The sequence below is a fragment of the Trematomus bernacchii genome, unplaced genomic scaffold (genome assembly GCF_902827165.1).
Source record: "Trematomus bernacchii unplaced genomic scaffold, fTreBer1.1, whole genome shotgun sequence".
NCBI classification, from domain to species: domain Eukaryota; kingdom Metazoa; phylum Chordata; class Actinopteri; order Perciformes; family Nototheniidae; genus Trematomus; species Trematomus bernacchii.
In genome coordinates this window covers 18,185,048-18,203,929 of record NW_022987593.1, presented here as the reverse complement: position 1 = coordinate 18,203,929, position 18,882 = coordinate 18,185,048, and the positions used below count along the sequence as shown (strand labels likewise).

Sequence of the window (18,882 nt, the reverse complement as noted above, 5' to 3'; positions counted from 1 at the left end):
TAGCTGCATTTTAGATTTAGAAGCTGGTCTGACAATTGAATGTTTGATCCCAAAACACCTGGAATCTGTTGAAGCTGCTCAGAGAATTACAGCAGACTGTACATGTGTAAAACAAGTAGAGTTCAAGAAAGAAGTTATACTTATTAGAATCTTCTTCTGCAAAGACTGGACATATTAGAACTTCACTCACATTTCACATGAATAAAGATGTCTTTAGATGTCTTCTTCCCCAGATTGTTTTCAGCTATACAGTAATACTGTCCAGAGTCAGAGGAATGGATGGAGCTGAAGACAAGCTGTGGTACTTTCTTGAAAGGAGGAAGGATTGGTTTGCCAATCCTCTTGTACCAGGTGTATTTAACTGCTGGGTTAGCATCACTGCTACAGGTCAGAGTCACTGAACTGCCCTCCTCTATCTCAGCAGAGGGACTCACTGACACAGAGGGAAGCTTTGGAGGATCTGGAGGAGAAATAATAACATACATTTTTCCAGGTTAGTGTGTTTCAAAGTGCAGATCCTGGACCCATCACACTTTAGACCCGAAAACATGTGATTAAAGTCTATTGGGGGATGCACAGTAAACCTTAAAGGTGGGGTAGGTCATTTTGGAGAAATCAGCTCGAGTGCGCTAGAATTTGAAAATACACAGCTGGAAAAAATCTGCCCCTTCCTTCAGACTTCCTTACAGAGCCCCTCCTCCAACACACACGAACGCGCACATGACCAATGAGGGCACGAGATAAGTTTGTGCACAGATGGAAGGCTGACAGGCAGGTAGGCCATCCAGTTATTTTAGCCGGCCCGGCTAAAATGATTGGTCGTGCTTTTTACAGTACTACGGCTTCCACAGATGACATTTTTTTATGGATCTTTTGTCAAAGCACTTCAGATATTCATTGCTATCGGGATGTTAAGAGCATTCCATGGAATATAACAAAAAGTGTATCTCGAGCCGGTTTCTCAAACTTACCTACCCCACCTTTAAGGTTAATTTGGAAAAAGGTTCTCGTTAATATTTTCGTTTTGCAAATGTTACCGACCAGTTTCATGTTATTGTATCCAGCTTCTCTGCAGCACATCACAACATGTATCTCAATATTGCATTTCTTTTGGTAATTTAGCTTTTTGTTGTAATACTTAATGCTGCTGTGTCTACATTAAGATTTGGAAAGTCAATTGAAATTACTCTATGTCTTATTGTGATTGTACTGTGTGAAAATGTGTCCGTACTGAGTGAACTTACACACTGAAGGAGAACGGTGGTTCTCATGTCCGTTTACAGCACAGGAATAGCTGTCTCCAGCATCATAGTAAATTGAATAAGAAGAAGATGTCCGTCCAGTCTGAACTCTCTCGTTCTCGTACCAGACGTAGGAAGAACTATCAGGTAGACGACAACTGCTTTGACACTTCAGCCCTGCCTTGACAAAATGTCTGCTCATCTGCACTTGCACAGGCACATGCACCATGACACCTGGATTCATGAAGAGGAAACAGGAATGTTATGTTTCTAGGTGCTAAACATTTGGAAATAACTAACATAAAGGAAAATGTTACCTGTGACAGACAAAGTGACTCCAGGTGAACCAGTATATTTGAAAGCTTCTTGGTCAATCCTGAACTTGTACTCAGCTGAGTCGCTCTCTCTCAGGTCGGAGATTCTCAGAGTGCAGTCGTTGTAGTTATAACTGTACTGCACACGACCTGCATAGTCTGAGTCTGATCTAAGATCTACAAATTCACCATTATTCATTTTAGTAAACCAGATTTGTTTTCTAGAACTGAAATACGATCTAGACGGGGGTGTGTAGCTGCAGCCTATTTCCACTGTTGATCCTTTCACTGCACAGATCTCAGTAGAAGTGTAAGTCACTCCCCAGCCATCCTGACCCTGAACCACTGAAACACAGAGCACATCAGAAACTATTATCACTCATAACAACATCACATGATATGACAATGGAGTAAGGCAATGTGTGTGTGTGTGTGTGTGTGTGTGTGTGTGTGGTGTGTGTGTGTGTGTGTGTGTGTGTGTGTGTGTGTGTGTGTGTGTGTGTGTGTGTGTGTGTGTGTGTGTGTTGGTGTGTGTGTCGGTGTCTTTGTGTGCTTTGATTTTTGTGACTGCAATATCGTCACAAGATGCAGGCACGACACATTATAGATGTGCAGTTTATCTAATGCATTGAGGAAGGACATCATACGGAGGAACTAAAGGAACAGCAATTTATTGAAACTACGTTCTCTAACTTGGTTGATGCAACTATCTGTTTTTAACTTAAAATGAAAGCTGTGTTCAGCACTGAGGAAATTGTATCTGTATATCTTTAAGCATTTCACTGTTAATGGCTTTCAGAAGTCATCACAAACATACAATTAAGATTAATGATAACTATTTTTGTGAACCCTAAACACAGAATTGTAATTTTGCTCTACTCAAACCTAAAAATTGTGTATCTGAAATTGATTACAAAAAAAGTAAAGATTACTTTAACACCACGCTAATCTCATTAATCTGCATCTTCTGCAATAAGAAATCTCTCTTTTTTGTGTTTTATTACAAAAGGAGAAAGGATCATTTTAATGTATTTTGTGTTTTATGTATTATTGATCATTATAAATCAGAGATCTAAAAGTCTCTAAACGTAGTCTAGATGCCTTTAAGATGAGTTAATGACCGCAGGTAGATAGAGGAAGTTCCACTGAACGATGAATTTATTTAGACGGTTATTTTTTCTGTTAATGAAGCTATGTACAATCATTACTTTCATCCACACCAACACAGTTTTACTATCTTTAAAGGTGCACAATACTTGAGTTTATAAAGAGTGAAGTGTACAAAGATGCTGCTTGTGTTGAAAAAAACAATTCTTCTGTTTCAGTTTTAGTGTGCTCAGTGCCTTACAATGAAAACATACACTGTCATTTATAGGTCATTAAACTGGCTTTTAAAGCTAAGTTGAAATAATTACAACGTATGGAATTCAGTAGAAATGGCATAAATCGTTATATAAGGTGAAAGTAACTTAAAGAAAAAAATTACAATAACTTATTGATCAAATCTTTTTATACAGTGTAGATGTACAGTACCTTGTACAGAGAGCAGGAAGACGACAAACCCTCTCGTTGCTGCTGTTAAACTCATAGCTGCTCCTCACGCCTCTGATAAATCAGCACGTAGATCAAGCACATAAGAAACACTGTATGTAAGTAAGTCACCAAAAAACATTTCTATATTCAAAAGGAGGATGTGGTCTTTGAAGTTTCTTTTTCGATTGCGTTAGAAAATAAACTGTTTAAAACTGGCCAGGCTTTCTTCCCCTTTACGATATAAATGTGCATGAACAGGTGGATGCATGTTAATCCCTACGTAGAAAGAAGAAATGATCCTTGGGCCCTACATGCTAAGAGTGTTGCCTTGATAGTTTCAATCAAAAAACGTTCCATAAAATAAACATATAGACTTGACTTGCTTTGCAAAATATCTATCTATCTATCTATCTATCTATCTAGCTATCTAGCTATCTATCTTTCTCTCTGTCTCTCTATCTATCCATCTATCTATCTATCTATCTGTCTATCTGTCTATCTATCTATCTGTCTATCTGTCTATCGATCTCTCTATCTATCTATCTATATCTGTCTATCTATCCATCTATCTATCTATCTATCTATCTATCTATCTAATACCACAATTGAAAAAAAAAAGCAAAGTATCTTTCAACTAAACTCTGAAATGAATGTAGTGGTCAAAATTGACAATATGTCCCTATAAAAAGTATAGGTATAGACTGTATACATTAAAGTACAATGTAGCACACAATCAAAAATACTCAATGAAGTACAAGGAACTCTAACTTATAATAATAATACTTAAGTACAGTTCTTGAGTAAATGTCGTTTTTACCACCACTACTGTCTGTTTCTCTGCATTGTACTTAACTTGATCATTTGTCTAACCCTTTTTCCAAATGTGCCCCAACAAAAGTATGAGACAACATGATTATTAAGGAGATTTAGATATGTGTGTGACATTTCACAAATAACTCTTCAACTGAAATACAGTAAGGAATTGCGATTTAGCATGTAAGTATTACTGCAGTTTTTTAAATGTATTTATGAATAGCATTTAGGTAGATGTTACAATAGATAGACTGTCTGTATATAAGGATGTTACATGCAGAAGCTGTTTGCCTCTTGGTAAAGCTTCCGAATTCAAACCGACCAATCACAGTGAGGAACATGCAAATCAGACCCGTTACGTCACGCCCACATTCGGCAAGTGACCAATCGGCGACTAGGAGGGCGGGGCCTACACGATAACAGCGGAGGATTCAAACCGAACATGGCTGCGGGCAAGGATGTCGATGAAAACACACAAAATAGAAGGTAAGAAAAAAACACAAACATTATTATTAGAACGTTATCTGCATTAACGCAGCTTTACTCAAGGGCTAAACTAAACTTGACACATTTTAAAGTGGGGAACATACGTGTGTGACACTGATAACAAAGGGCTGTCAATCTCGAACGTTAGCCGTCAACAAAGTCATTTGTTTGCTAGCTAGCTAACGTTAGCTGTTCAACGTTACCGTAAAACAACTGACAATCAGTTTGGTCAAATACAACTTTGTGGCTAGACATTGTTGCTATGTATTCAACTGTTTACTTCGGAAATAAGTTGAGCAACGTTGGTGGGAATGTTTAGCTTGTATTAGCTAACGTTAGCACTGTTGTCGTTACCAACTGACTATACCCGTTAGCTAAATACAATGTAGGTTAGCTAGTTTTAAGCATTGTGTGCAGACCAGAGAAGTACTTGAGTAAAAGTAGAAGTACCAGAGTGTAGGAATACTCTGTGACAAGTAAAAGTCCTGCAATCAAAATGTTACTCAACTAAAACTAGAAAAGTATTAGCATCAACATTTTCTTAAAGTAGTAAAAGTAGTGATTGTGCAGATTTGTCCATTTCAGAATAATATATATGATATGTTTTATAATGATTGATCATGAAAGTGTTAAAGGTGCAGCTAGTTTGAATTACTTTGTATACTGCAGGGTAGCTTGAGAATTTACTCCAGGTGGAACTGAAGTCTGATTTAACACTTGATTATATATTTCACATCATTCATCCACATCTGTGAAGTAACTAACAGTTAATGGAGTAAAAGAGGTGGAAGAAATACTCAGATCTTGTACTTTACTAAATGTAGAAGTACCAGAGTTTAGGAATACTCAGTTACAAGTAAAAGCACTGCAATCGAAAGGTTACTCGTACTCATTTACTTGTATAGAGGAGTACTGCGGCATGTGAAAACCATAGGATATTGTCTTGTGTGGTTCTGGAGGGAGCTTTTTAAAGTCTTCAAAAATAACCCCAATGTCATCGGGATTGCAATATCTCTGGCTTTTGAGCGCAGCATCTTAAGTATTTTAATTGGTTATGTAGTTGATTTTCCGCAGGCGTGTATACAACAAAGAACCCTTAGTATTACAGACTTTTTTTAAGAACAGATGGACCCATAAAGCTGCAGTTTTTAACTTTCAATATTACCCAGCCTATGTTTCTTACCTATTTCCTGTGTATCCCCCCAGAGGTCCAGTGAGCAGTATGGTGATTAATCATGAAGAATCACCTGGTGGCTCTCGTCCCAGCCGACCTCCAGTCATATTCAACCCAGACTTTTTTGTGGAGAAACTCCGTCACGAGAACCCAGAAATATTCTTGGAGCTGGTACTAAGTAACATCACTCGCCTCATAGATCTTCCCGGGACAGAGTTTGCACAGCTCCTTGGTGAGGAGGGCCCGAAGACCCCAACAGGTGGAAATGGAGGCTTCTTTCGCTCTTTCAACTTCCTCAAACGCAAAGGTAAAAGGTCAACTATGTGACCTCTAGACATTAACTCTTGCAATAGGAACTGTGAAAGCCCCTCTCTGTTTTTGTTTTCACAATTTGATATTTGCAGAACTATTTATAAGAACTGTTGTAATTTTCATCTGAGAACCCTCCCAACAGTTGTAAACTAGTAATTGTTGGTTCGTTGTTTTTTGTTGTAACATTTGCCTATAATGAAGGGAAAATGTCAAACAAATGTTTAGTTCAACAGCTGCTTAACAAACAAGCGAATCATCTTTACTTTTCATTAGGGATGCTCCGATCGATCGCCGATCGATATCGGCCAATATTCACTCTCTGCCGATCGATCGGTGCTCTCTATAAATGCCGATCAGGAGAGCCAATCACATGACGTAAAATCCATGACACTTTTCTCTGTGCGCGGCAAAACAAGCTCGCCAACATGGCTTCACCGGTCAGGCAGTATTTTAAGGTGTCCGAAAAAGACAGTAAAATAGCGGTATGCAACGTGTGTGAAGCAGAAATCCTGCAGCTCCGCCCGCTGTGACGGACCGGTGAGCGGAGCAACACACAAGAGTTAGACCTAACACACTTAGCTATTTTATCTACCTCTGGAACTAGCTAAACTAGTTATACATATATTTATTCTTTACTGTCGGGTCACTCATTACTGGATCAGTGAGCTGCAGAGAGAGAGAGCATTTCTCCCGTGTTATTATCCCAAGTTAATGTAAACTTGAATAATGTACTTCATTTGAATGTAATAATTATGTTGGTTGTTGTTTGTGGAAGCGCCAGTGAATGAGCATTAACTGAGTTTTAAACATCACTTTAAATGGAAGATACCCATAGGACCCGCCCACTCGATCGGATCGGTATCGGCCGATACTGATTCCGGCGATCGGCCCCAAAATTGGCGATCGGAGCATCCCTACTTTTAATGCAAGCTTTCAAGCCTTTTTTCAAATTATTTTCCTCACAAACATTCATAAAATTTCCAATTTGTCGTGAATAAAGTCTATCAAATCTCATTTACTAATATGTCCTTCAATGGGATGTATAGATGAGATGGTCATTGGTGTTAATGTCAGCTGCTTTAACCAGTTTGTATGTGATGGGGCTTTTGTGTTGTCTTTGTTCCATAAATTCTTCTTTTAGTAAGTTATAATATGATCACTCATGTTTCCTATTACTTTCGCAGATAAAGGGGTTGTGTTTGGAACCCCACTAACAGAAATCTGCATTGCCCAGATCTACCAGCTCATCGAGTACCTCAGCAAAAGTAAGTTATTTTGAATAAATACATAAATACAATTTTGTTCAGTAACTGCTTAGTGATGTTTAAACAACTTCCTGAAAAAATATGTGTTTTCTTTTTACACATAATAGATAATACACTTCCTTCTGTACAAAGAACAAGCCTTTTGTCCTGCAGTAATTCAGCACCACTGATCAACCCGGACAGCATTTCATTCTCTTTGTTTTAAAATTGTGTGGATGGCATGTTTTCCGTTTGTCCTAGCTAGCTTTGAAATAAAAAAAAAAAACACAAATAAATGATCAGATGTTTTACGTTTTCACCTGCTCTTACTCACTCAGATCTGCACGTGGAGGGTCTGTTTCGGGTGCCGGGGAACAGCGTCCGGCAGCAGACCCTGAAGGAGCTCCTGAACAGCGGGGTGGATGTGGATCTGGAGTCTGGAGACTTTCACCCCAATGACGTGGCCACGCTGCTCAAGACTTTCCTGGGAGAGCTGCCCGAGCCCCTGCTCACACAAAGACACTTTCACGCACACCTCAAGATAGCCGGTATGAATACACAACGTTTCCAGAATAGTGAACCCGGAAATGTTGAGTACACCAACATTTTATGTTAGAAATGTATATTCTGGGTCCCCAGCACGTATAAACTGCTGGATGCTAACTTGTATATGTAGGGCAATTTGCACAATTAGCATAAGTTGCGTTAATTAAAATGAATGGCCTTATAGCCTATGTAACCAATAGTTAATAATGACTTTGCCTATTTGGACACTTTTGGAGTGGTTTTGGGGGTTATTGAGGATGCGGAGTCCATTTCTGACATTTTCAGGATCACAAATTGCAGTTTTAACCAGAAAGTGGGACTATTTGTACTCTCACAGGGTGTCCGCGGGGTCTTAAAAAGTATTACAAGTTGATAAATCAATTTAACGAAAATGAAGGCTATTAAAAAGTATTAAACGGCATTTTCCAAGGTATTACATTTTGTAGCTTGTTTTCAATAAGTATATAAATTGTCCAAAGAGGTTGTATTCTACAGTCTGCCTGAATGTAATCATTGCGTAGGTGTGTAGTGTGATTCTGTGTAGTTTATTTATGGCATCCCGTTGGGTTTGACGTCATCTGAACAGGACATCGCACGCTCACTGCTTGATAGCGCGCGAAGGTCCGTTTACGCCGGTTGTTAAACAACATCGTTATGGGGAAATGCAAGTCTGCGTCCAAATGGTTGGAAGATAAGGAGGAAGGACAATCAATACTGAATATAGTAAATGTGAGGTAAAGTGTGTCGCCAAGGTAACCGGTTAGAACTCAACGTGGCGATGAGGTCTTAAAATGTGTGGAAAGGGTCTTAAAAAAGGTCTTAAAAGGGTTTACATTTGACTTCAGGATTCCTGCATATACCCTGTCTCAGTGGGCTGATTTATTGACTACCATGAGTAGTTGTTATAGAGAGCACAAGATGAAAATTATTATCTCTACTATGGACAATTATGTTTTCAAAAAATAAGCAATCTGTCCAACCCAAATGATCCAGATCCTCCAAATCAACCCAAAATTAATCAAAATCGGCCCACAGAGAGTACAAATATTGTCATTAACTGGGGTGACTTTATCTCTTCCCTGGTTGCATTTTTTGATACTGTACTCCATGGGTCGGCAACAGGCGGCCCACGGGCCATTGTTGGCCCGCCAGCAATAATATTTGGCCCGGAAAATTTGCTTTGTTTTGAAAGAAAAGTTTTGGCTCATCGGACATTTATGAGAGAAAATCCCTAATGTCCGAGTGCAAGTGAATGCAGCACAAGACTCGATCTTTGTAAGCCCTCCCCCTGGCGCGAGGGGGAAATGTGATTGGCAGGGATCTCATTTGAACGGGACGGTGACAGAAGAGACTGTCAAGTTTGGCTGTACTCGGCATTGAATCATATATATATATATATATATATATATATCTCTCTCTATCTTCTGGAGCAGAGAGAGAGGAGCTGTGGATTATTGTTATTTATTAATGCATCAGTGTTTCTTAGGGTCAAAAACACTAAACTCACAACTTAAAATGAAAGCGTTTAGTTTATTTAATAAACGAACACATGTTCAATGTGAAAAGTGACAGTAGATATAGATTAGTTGCAATTTGGTGCTATATACATATAAATAAAAAACACCTTCAATTTCAGTGGGGGTGCGGGGCTCTGTTGGCGGGGCGCAGCGCCCCTCCAAGACAATGGTAGGGGAAACACTGACTTTGATTTAACTAGGCCAGTAGGTAAGGGCATTCCACTGGATAATAACTGCAGCGATTTTAACAATCAATTACTTAAATTAGCCTTTGATTATGTTCTGGCCCGCCATCTAGTGGCTCAGAATTTTGGCCAAACTTACCCGCCGACCCCTGCTGTACTCAATAGAGCTTTTTTTTTTCTTTTTTTTTTTTTGTAAATTCATTCATGACTTTACTTCCTCCCCCTCCAGATCTGACTCTGTTTGACGAACTCGGGAACAAGACTGCGTTGCCCAACAAGGAGCGTCAGATAGAAGCCCTGCAGCTCCTCTTCCTGCTGTTACCTCAGGCCAACCGGTCCCTGCTCAAACTGCTCCTGGACCTGCTCTACCACACCGCCAGGCAGCAGGACAAGAACAAGATGTCCGCCTTCAACCTGGCCCTCATGTTCGCGCCGCACGTCGTCTGGCCCAGACACGTAAGATTTATCATTGGAACTACATGACCAGGGTTCAAGGACCAAGGGGCTTCACATTGACCGAAATCGCAGATCTAGACAATTTTTATTTTTCTTCGATTTGGGAGCAGACTTATTTAACACAAATCAGATTCTGCTTTATTACAAAGTAGGTTTACGCATATGAGGATTTTGCTTTGGTATAAATGGTGCATACAGAGACACAGAAAGCAGAATATGTAGCAAATTACATTATTATTACAAAAGCTATAAACAAAACGATTTAAAGACAATTTTGACAAATGAAAAAATAAATACAATATTTACACAATATGTGGGAAACAGAGTAAAGTATAATATTCATACATTACATGAAAACGGCCATTTAAACATTGTCTTTAAAGCTACTCTGTGTAGAATTTAGAGGCAGTTTCATTTTGTCGCAGTGCTATAGGAAGGGGTCGTGGTAGCATGCTGCTTTTCAGTATGAATAAACAGCTCTGTTCCAGCTGCCATTGCATCAATTAACTAAGCAAATAATATGGGTACAAATAAATAACCTGACCCTGAATAAAGCAATCCTATTCTTTTTAAAGCAATGGCAATATAAAGAAAACAACTCGTATGTACTACCCTGCTATCTGTTGGTGAAACATACTTAAACGATATTGTATTCCTGTCCAATAGTGGTCTAAATCTCTAAATAGCACTTTATGTATTCTGTTTTCTCTCCTGCTGTAGATGACCGCTTGTGACCTGAAAGACAATCTGAAGAAACTGAACAGCAGCATGGCCTTCCTCATCAAACACTCACAGAAGCTCTTCAGGGTGATTATTATTCTCCTTTACTCAAGCACAGAAACAAATGTGGCTTTAGAAACGTAACATGTGACGGGTTAAATGTTTACCATGTGGATGAGTGACTGTTTGCTGCATGTTGTTCAGGCTCCAGTCTACCTGCGGGAATACGCCAGAATGCACTTCACTGGCACCAAGGCTCTGCAGACCAAGGTTAGTAAACATTATCGCAGTGGTTCCCAACCTGGGGTATGTGGACCCCTAGGGGTACTTGGGGTACAATTGAAACCGATGGGTTTTCAGTTTGCAAAAGAAGACAATGGGGAGCCCGTCCCACCATTTAAGAGCCAGGATAGCAAACGGGTGTGTTTTTGAGCCGTACCTGAAACGCTACAATTGCAAACAAGTGTCTGAATCAAATATCAACACAGCAGTTCCATCCTCAAAGTCCACAGCCAGTCTGACACCCCCTCCCCCTCTCCTCTCTCCTCACTCAGGATGATCTGGAGCTGTTTGCAGCCAGCAGATCTCCTGCTCAGCCGACCGTGTTGCCCCTGAAGAGGTCAGCCCCCCCCCCAGGAGCAGTGCCAGTCCCCGGCCCAGCAGTACACAGAGGAGGCTCTGAAGGACCTCTTCAGACACGTCAACCACAGCATGCCCGACTCCGCCAAGAAGAAGAAACTCGTCAGACAGGTTCAACTCGGGGTCTTATTTTAACGTCTTAAAGCTCTGCTCGATGAACTGAAAACATGTATAACCTGAATGCACCCGAATCAGAATACCTTTATTCTTCCCACAGATCGGACATTTACATTTGTTACAGCATGAAAGAGAGAAAGACAGCTTGCATGTCACTATGATTCAGAGTGTGTGTGAAACTAAGTGATGTTTTTCTTCTTTCTATGTGCAGTTAGTCAAACAGACAACCTCAGGGACGCCTACCAACGACCGGCTTCAGGTCCCCCCCACTGCCAGCAAGAAACACCCACGTTCCCGCTCCTTTGGAGGCCTCATCAAGGTACTTAACCATCCGGGAAAGTCACAATGACAAGAAGAACAAGACGTTAAGCACAACAAAATATATGATTTCCACTTTTTATGAATGGAACCAAGATCATGTCAAACTTCGGAGTCATTGCTGTAATGTTTTACAAGAGTTAAAGAGTGCTTTTTAGTAGTGAACATCAAGGATATGGTTGCGGTCGTCTTTCATGGATAAAATTGGCCAGGATATATTATTATAAATACATTATATTGGACTCATGGAGCCAGGTTTAAAATAGCAAACACTTGGTGCACTAATCAAAAGCCAAGCCAAACAAAAACAATTACTGAGTATTAGGCGTGTGGCGCAGTGGAATAGTGTTCGGATCAGGGGAGCACAGGTTCAAACCCCACTGCAGTCAGCATGTCGTTGTGTCCCTGAGACACTTCACCCCAAATGGCTTCTGTGGGGATTGTCCACAGTATTGAGTATGTAAGTCGCTTTGGATAAAAGTGTCTAACAAGTGACATGTAATGTAATGTAATGTAATGTAATGTAATATTAGGGATGCTCCGATCGATCGGCCGCAGAGATATTCACTCTCTGCCGATCGATCGGTGCTCTCTATAAAGGCCGATCAGGAGAGCCGATCACATGACGTAAAATACATTACACTTTTCTCTGTGCGCGGCTAAACATGCTCGCCACAATGGCAGTATTTTAAGGTGTCCGAAAATGACAATAAAATAGCGGTATGCAACGTGTGTGAAGCAGAAATCCTGCAGCTCCACCCGCTGTGACGGACCGGTGAGCGGAGCAAAACACAAACTAAGAGTTGTGTGTATCGGCCGATACTGATTCCGGTGATCGGCCGATACTGATTCCGGTGATCGGAGCATCCCTACTGAGTATACCTTAGTCAACAAGTTGCAAGCTCCAAATGTGCCTGAACATTGATTACAAGTTGTTTTCATTTCTTCTTAACATTTGCAAGTTAAACACATCTCAAACAAACACCTGCTTAACTTTGTAAGGTCCAACTGGTGGTCTAACAACTAACTGTGATTTGAGTCCTTGAATAAACCATGCATTTCTTTGTGTCGAATATTTACAGCAACATGACTAAACTTAATTTCTAAACTAAACTTACAACCGTTTTCTCTCCACCTGATACTTTTGGTAACAGCGCAAAGCTCGCGGTGAGCAGCTGACGGGGGAGAGGCGGCTCCGACAAATCTCCCCAGATATCGACTCCAAGTCGGGAAGAAAAGCTGGTAAAGAGAACGTCATCCTACAGGCGGTAAGACTTGGTATTTTTTTGTTTTAGAAAATGTCTTAGGGTTACTATCTAATGCATTTTGTATTTTTGTTGTACTTTGTATTCTTTAATTTATCTTTTTCCCTTGGAAGATATTCAATCTGCCAAAAATATGAATAATATTCTTAGCTGTGTGTTTGTGTGTACAGGTGAACAGCCCATTAAATGGTCACATGTTGGGGAAGGGGGGGCTCATAGTCAAGAACCCGGACTTTGCTTTCAAGGACAGAGTTCTGAAGGTTTCCAAGGTATGACACGGTTTCCAAACAAAGCAAATCACTGCTGTGCCATATATACATTTCAGCCAACATCCCAGTATGACTTAATGCAAAAAAAAGTGTCTTAAATTTGAATGCATCCATAAACAATTTAAGCATTTGAGACTGAGGACTATGTCCAAAGACTTCAAAACAATGGCATTAGCAATACTTGCATACATATATATATATATATGTATATATTAGGGGTGTAACGATACACCGAATATCGTGGTATCGCGATAAACGTCTCAATGCCGTTGTGAGACTGACAAAATCTACCGCGATATTACATGGTTATTTAAAAAAAAAAAAAAAAAAAATTATTTAACCAGGTGGTCCCATCATCGATCTCTTTTTCAAGGGAGACCTGTCCAACATGGCAGCAAGTAGGTTACAACATGAACATAAAACAACAGATAACACAAAAGTACATCGTATTTACAGGGCTACATGTACATACCTAGAGACATTGACAAGTACCAACAGTATATTTACATCTCGCCCTGTCAATAAGCCTCACCTTCTTGGCAAAAACGGTATTGTTTTTGAAGTGGTGGAGAGACAATGCACAGTTTTACCCACTGCTGTCACCCATGGCCAAAGCATATCTCTGTCCCACAGAGGTGGCGTTAGACTTTTTCACTGTCCGTCATTTTGACAGACAGGATCGTAACATTTCCGTCATAATCCATTATTACCCGTCGGGTCTGAACTCGCCACTAACGTGTCGCGCTGACACGGGGGGGGGGAGAGAGAGAGAGAGAGAGAGCACACTCGTGAACTGTTATGGGGGGGGTGTTATGCCGTGTTATGCATGCCCACCGAGATATGCATGCACCTCGCGGGAGTGCGCAGAGGGTAAAGCAAAAACTCCCAGACATTTCAATGATCTGTACGACAAAGTACGGTTTGGAAACTATATCATTTCCTTTTGGAGGGCATGCATAACACGGCAAATACCAGAGCCTCGCTGCGGGGAAACTTTGGCGCTGTTCCGAGTTTGTTCTAATCTGTCGAAATGACGGACTGCTTTCACATTTTTCCGTCATTGTTAAAAAAAAATATTCGGTTAACGCGACCACTGCTGTCCCAGCAACATCAGTACCAAGCGAGAGAGTTTTTTCCACAGCAGGGGATATTGTAAACGTCCAAACATCCCAGCTTCTACCTGGAAATGTGGACATGCTCATATTCCTAAAGAAAACCTGTCTGATGATGCTGAGTGAGTGACTTAGTGAGTTAGAGTTGAGTTACTGGAAAAACTAAAGTGAAACTTGATTTATTTTATTGCAGGGTCTGATTATTAAATGTTTATTTGTGAGACGCAGTGGCACAAAGAAAATGCCTGCTTTGTCTGGTAGTACTATAGGTAAAAAAACACTGGTTGTTCTTGTTCCAGTCTGTTACTGTCACTTTGTTTTTGACACTTTAAAATACTACCATCCTACTAAAATGCTACAAATCAGATTTATTATTTAATAAAGAACATTTTTTCAAGTAAAAAAATAAATAAATTGTTCCAAACATTTTTCTATATTTTATTGCATTTCTTTTTTCAATATCGCGATAAATACCGTACCGTGGACTTGTTATCGCGATATTATCGTACCGTGAGTTTTTGGTATCGTTACATCCCTATCATAGACCATTATTATTATATCAGTCATGCACAGAAGTTTCCTGTGTCTTAAATAATAAGGGGTTATCATACTGAAATGTAATTTGGCAGAACTATACGGTGAAGATCTTCGTGTGTCAGCAGTTTTTAAGCTGTTAAACGAATCTTTTTAAATGTAGAAAACCCTGTGGCGTTTTGTGGGAAACTGCTCCACCACATCCTCATTTTGCTTAACATGTTGGACAAATGTGATACTTCTTAGCGTAAACTGTATTTATGAGTCTCCCCATCCATCCATCCTCCTCCTCTCCTCTCCTCCATCCTCCTCTCCTCCTCCCTCTCCAGCAGAACTCCCCCTCTGTGACCCGGATGTGTTTCTCTCCCGCTCAAGAGATCTCGCTGTAAAAACCCAACACCTCCTCCTCCTTGTCTCAGACAGGACTCGAGCAGTATTTATATTAATATTCCTCTTGTTTATTATCATGTTTTCATCGTAGTCAGTCTCTTTTAACTGTGACTAATATAAAGCAGCATTCAGCCTCTGCCAGAGCAGCCAAACCAAAGCCAGGAAATCACTGTTGGACAGACAACTAGACGTGAGAGGTACTTACAGTTGATTTAAATCCTCCCCCCCCTTAGATACCCTTAATGTAAAGAAGATGCCTAATGGGGGGAAAAATGACTCTGCTTCCAAACATGCAAAACAGTTATGACTTCAATACGTGATATCTGAAGCTTAAACCCCCTTTTTACTCTCAGAAATACTTCAGAAAAGTCCCAGATTTCTCGTACTTCTACTATTCAGATAATAGTGCATCAGGTTGGACAGTATTTCTTTGAGCATGATTTAGTTCAGTAATCATATCTGAAATAAAGTAATGATGACAAGCAACACTTTTAGTTGAACTGGGTGCAAGGATAATTAGTTTGTTTTAATATAAGAGTCTTTGGGAGCAAATGCATATTCTGTGACGAATGCAAATGTATCTTTTTGTAACATTCTTAATTTTGTTGTTATACCACATATTTGTCAGGTTTCAATAATGTGTTTGCATTAATCGGCTATCGAAGTTATACATTTGAATCTGAATTATTCAAATTCCATTGTGACTTTTTCGTTTTTGAATGGATTTATCAACAAGTCTGCATTATAAGATCTGCTCGGAGATCATTTTAAACTTGAACGTAAAAGCATTAACGCTCGTCACATTGCATGCTGCTCTGTCTTGAATAACACTTTGGGGTTATTGTTTAGCTCTTCCTGTTTCTTTGGTTTGGCTCCACCTGCTTATTGAAACTTATTTTTAGCTACTGTATCAAACTCTATGACCACTAGTAAGTGTAGGATATGTATACATTTTGTACAGTGTGTTTGTAAGTGTGTGTGTGTGTGTGTGTTTTTATAATGTGTTTTTAACTGGGAGATGTGATGTGTCTACGGTACGATATGTTGGTTAATGGATGATATTTTTGGGTGATGTTCTCTCTTTGTTGTGCCGCTGATGCCGAGTCAGTGAGCAGGTCACTTTATATTTCAAATGTTTTTAAATCCGGATATGAAAAATATGGTTCATTTGATAATCACTACTCTCACAGACTGTGAAAATACCCACTGTTAACGAATCCGTCAAATATGAAATGTTACAGTCTAACAGGACTTTAAATACTTTTTTTACTTTATTGTTTTTACTTTTTCGTCAGCTGGATGATGGAAGTGTGACGTGTTGAGGGTGGTATGATATGTTGAGGGTGGTATGATATCTTGAGGGTGGTATGATATCTTGAGGGTGGTATGATATGGTGAGGGTTTAAATGAAAGTCTAAAGAAAGTTTTTGTACGATTTGAGAAGGTTGAAATGAGCAGTAATGTTACAGTCTGATCCTTTTAAACATGTGAGTGTACTGTAAGGCTGGGTTATATAGCAACCTCACAATATTCCATACCAAATATATTGATATTTTGACAATTGTAAGGTGTACTGATGGTGCTTTTTGATAAATAATAATTCGTAATTACAACTAATAGATCTAGAAAATCAAATCTCATCTAAGCCAAGAAACACTATTTTACGGTATCCTAAATCTAACACAATATAATATATTGCCCAGCCCTAATGTAACGTCCATTATCTGGGTATATTTGGTCAACACTCAAGAAGCACTTATACCTGATTAAGGCCCTGTTGTTGAAAACAGATTAAGGGACTTAGATATTAAAATGACACGTGCATAATTGTGTGTTTTGCAGAGAATGTTACGTACTTAAAGCCCCTTTTCTACATTTTGTGGGACGGTCATTTTGTATGCACACTTCCTATGTATGTTCCTCCAGCTTTACTTGTCACGGCTTGATTTTACTGACATCTGCTCATTTTGTTGTATAGGGAGTACGCATGCACCGGTATCAACATTTCTACAACTAAATAACTTTTCAAAACGGTGCTGCCCTTCAGGAAGCAACTGGATTTCTCCAACTACTTCACTTCCCTACTGTGCTACATTTGTGTTCATAGAATCTGGAAATGCCAATGAGAAATCCTCAGGTTTTTCTCCTATTCCTGCTGTTCATCATGTATTATTGCTTCATGGTCTAATTGGAAATACATAGGAATCTGATACTGGTGCATCCTGTTTTGAAAGAGTTGTGGATGTTGAAACGATGGGTTTGTTGAAGGCGATTGAACATGCATGACATGTCAGGTGCAGATGGACACTCAAAGACATTACCTCCTTTTGTTATTTTACCGTTTATTGTCATATTCTGAAGATCACTTTTGTACTATGGTCTTCTCAATAACTTTTTTTATTTCTAAATAACCCTGACTGAATTCATCTCGGCACACTTTTGAAACTGAACTGGGATCTCTGGACGTCATCTTTTCTTCGTGAAGTCCTTTTCAGTTCTCTAGGCTGCAGTTTTACCAACATGTTTTATTTTTAAGGGAGAGGATTATTGTATTTTTTTATTTTATTTATTGCCTTTTGGGAAACACAAGTCTCTGGGCCAGATTTAAGGTACTTACAATTGTCTTTTTGTTACCTTGTCACGCAGATGAGAGCAGTTCCATTCTGTATGATGTGGAAATGCTGTTTTATTTGTAACACAGAAGTCTCCAGAGCCTTCCTGTTTTAAGTGTGTCTGTCTTTTTTTTGTTTTTCTCTGTACATAAATGTGAAACATTTTAGTTACTGATTTCTACTTTCTATCTGAACATGGTCACTGATAAGTTTGTTTAACACTGAGAACAACAGAATAGCATAATATGACAAAAGTAGGGGGAATACATGTTTAAGGTACCTAAATGGTTGCTTTCACCATATTTCTGTGTTAACAGGAGATCTGTCAATGTTACGAGTTTTATGGGTTAATCAAAAACACTGTTATTCAAATTTGTCAATGCTCTGTTCCTCCAGTGTGATAATGAACGTATCTGTGACTTTTGTTCCACCTGGTTTGAACCGTGGTAACCCTTTTTTTTATTTGTATTTTAGTGTAAAATAAGTTAACCTTGTACAGTGCATTGGATTCCTTGGTGAACCCTCCGCTTCGGATTAAAACTTTTTTATGTTTCCTACACAAAGTCTGTCATGTTTGAATTATTTTTTCACTGATAAATGTTTATTTCGTAATTTTTATAATGCATTATAAAGTTGGTATGAGGAAATGAGTGCCCAGAAGTAGTCATATAGCCAACTGTAACCGAGACGTTCCTTCAATGTGTCATGTGCCCACTGGAGGGTGCTGTTAGATAACATGGAGGTGAAAGTCGAAGGACAGATATTGCAAAATGTTTTTTAATTAGTTTTATCTATGCTAATGTAGTAATTTCTTGTGTCACGAAAAGCCCTCAAGTAAATGTGAAACTATAGCTTTGCTTTTTGAGGTTTTGAATCAGTTTTATTAATTTAAACAGTCAATAAGATGAATTTCATGTTGCATTAACACAAATATATTCCGTTATTTATCATGAATTTAAAGCCATTCCCAAAGGTACAGAATATACTTTGCTTGTTTTGCTATTTTGATTGATTTTTAATTGTCATTTACTCTGTTACGCATCTTGACATCTACTACTTATCACCATTTTAAATATTGTGATATC

The 18,882-nt window shown here is 39.2% G+C and overlaps 2 protein-coding genes across 2 annotated transcripts; one reads left to right on the top strand and one right to left on the bottom strand.

Annotated features, from left to right (window-relative positions):
• Positions 1 to 163: 163 nt before the first annotated feature.
• On the bottom strand, positions 164 to 3,180 carry LOC117482096 (sialoadhesin-like). The gene is made up of 4 exons (XM_034130098.1): positions 3,089 to 3,180; positions 1,559 to 1,900; positions 1,245 to 1,475; positions 164 to 460 (listed from the first exon to the last, which is right to left on the bottom strand). The coding sequence occupies exons 1-4, from the start codon at positions 3,141 to 3,143 to the stop codon at positions 183 to 185; spliced, it is 906 nt and encodes a 301-aa protein (XP_033985989.1). The 5' UTR covers positions 3,144 to 3,180; the 3' UTR covers positions 164 to 182.
• Positions 3,181 to 4,321: 1,141 nt separating this feature from the next.
• arhgap19 (Rho GTPase activating protein 19) lies at positions 4,322 to 18,377 on the top strand. The gene is given in 13 exon segments (XM_034130052.1): positions 4,322 to 4,387; positions 5,594 to 5,868; positions 7,058 to 7,138; positions 7,456 to 7,665; positions 9,595 to 9,821; positions 10,542 to 10,628; positions 10,746 to 10,811; positions 11,096 to 11,166; positions 11,168 to 11,291; positions 11,509 to 11,616; positions 12,770 to 12,883; positions 13,051 to 13,149; positions 15,125 to 18,377. Coding segments are annotated over 13 exon segments (1,566 nt in total). The 5' UTR covers positions 4,322 to 4,343; the 3' UTR covers positions 15,185 to 18,377.
• The last annotated feature ends 505 nt before the right edge of the window (positions 18,378 to 18,882 follow it).

Coding starts and splice junctions, on each gene's coding strand:
- LOC117482096 (XM_034130098.1), bottom strand. CDS start 3,143: ATGAGTTTAACAGCAGCAACGAGAGGGTTTGTCGTCTTCCTGCTCTCT. Junction 1,901..3,088: donor CTTCCTGCTCTCTGTACAAG/GTACTGTACATC, acceptor TCTGTGTTTCAG/TGGTTCAGGGTCAGGATGGC. Junction 461..1,244: donor CCACCGTTCTCCTTCAGTGT/GTAAGTTCACTC, acceptor TTTCTCCTCCAG/ATCCTCCAAAGCTTCCCTCT.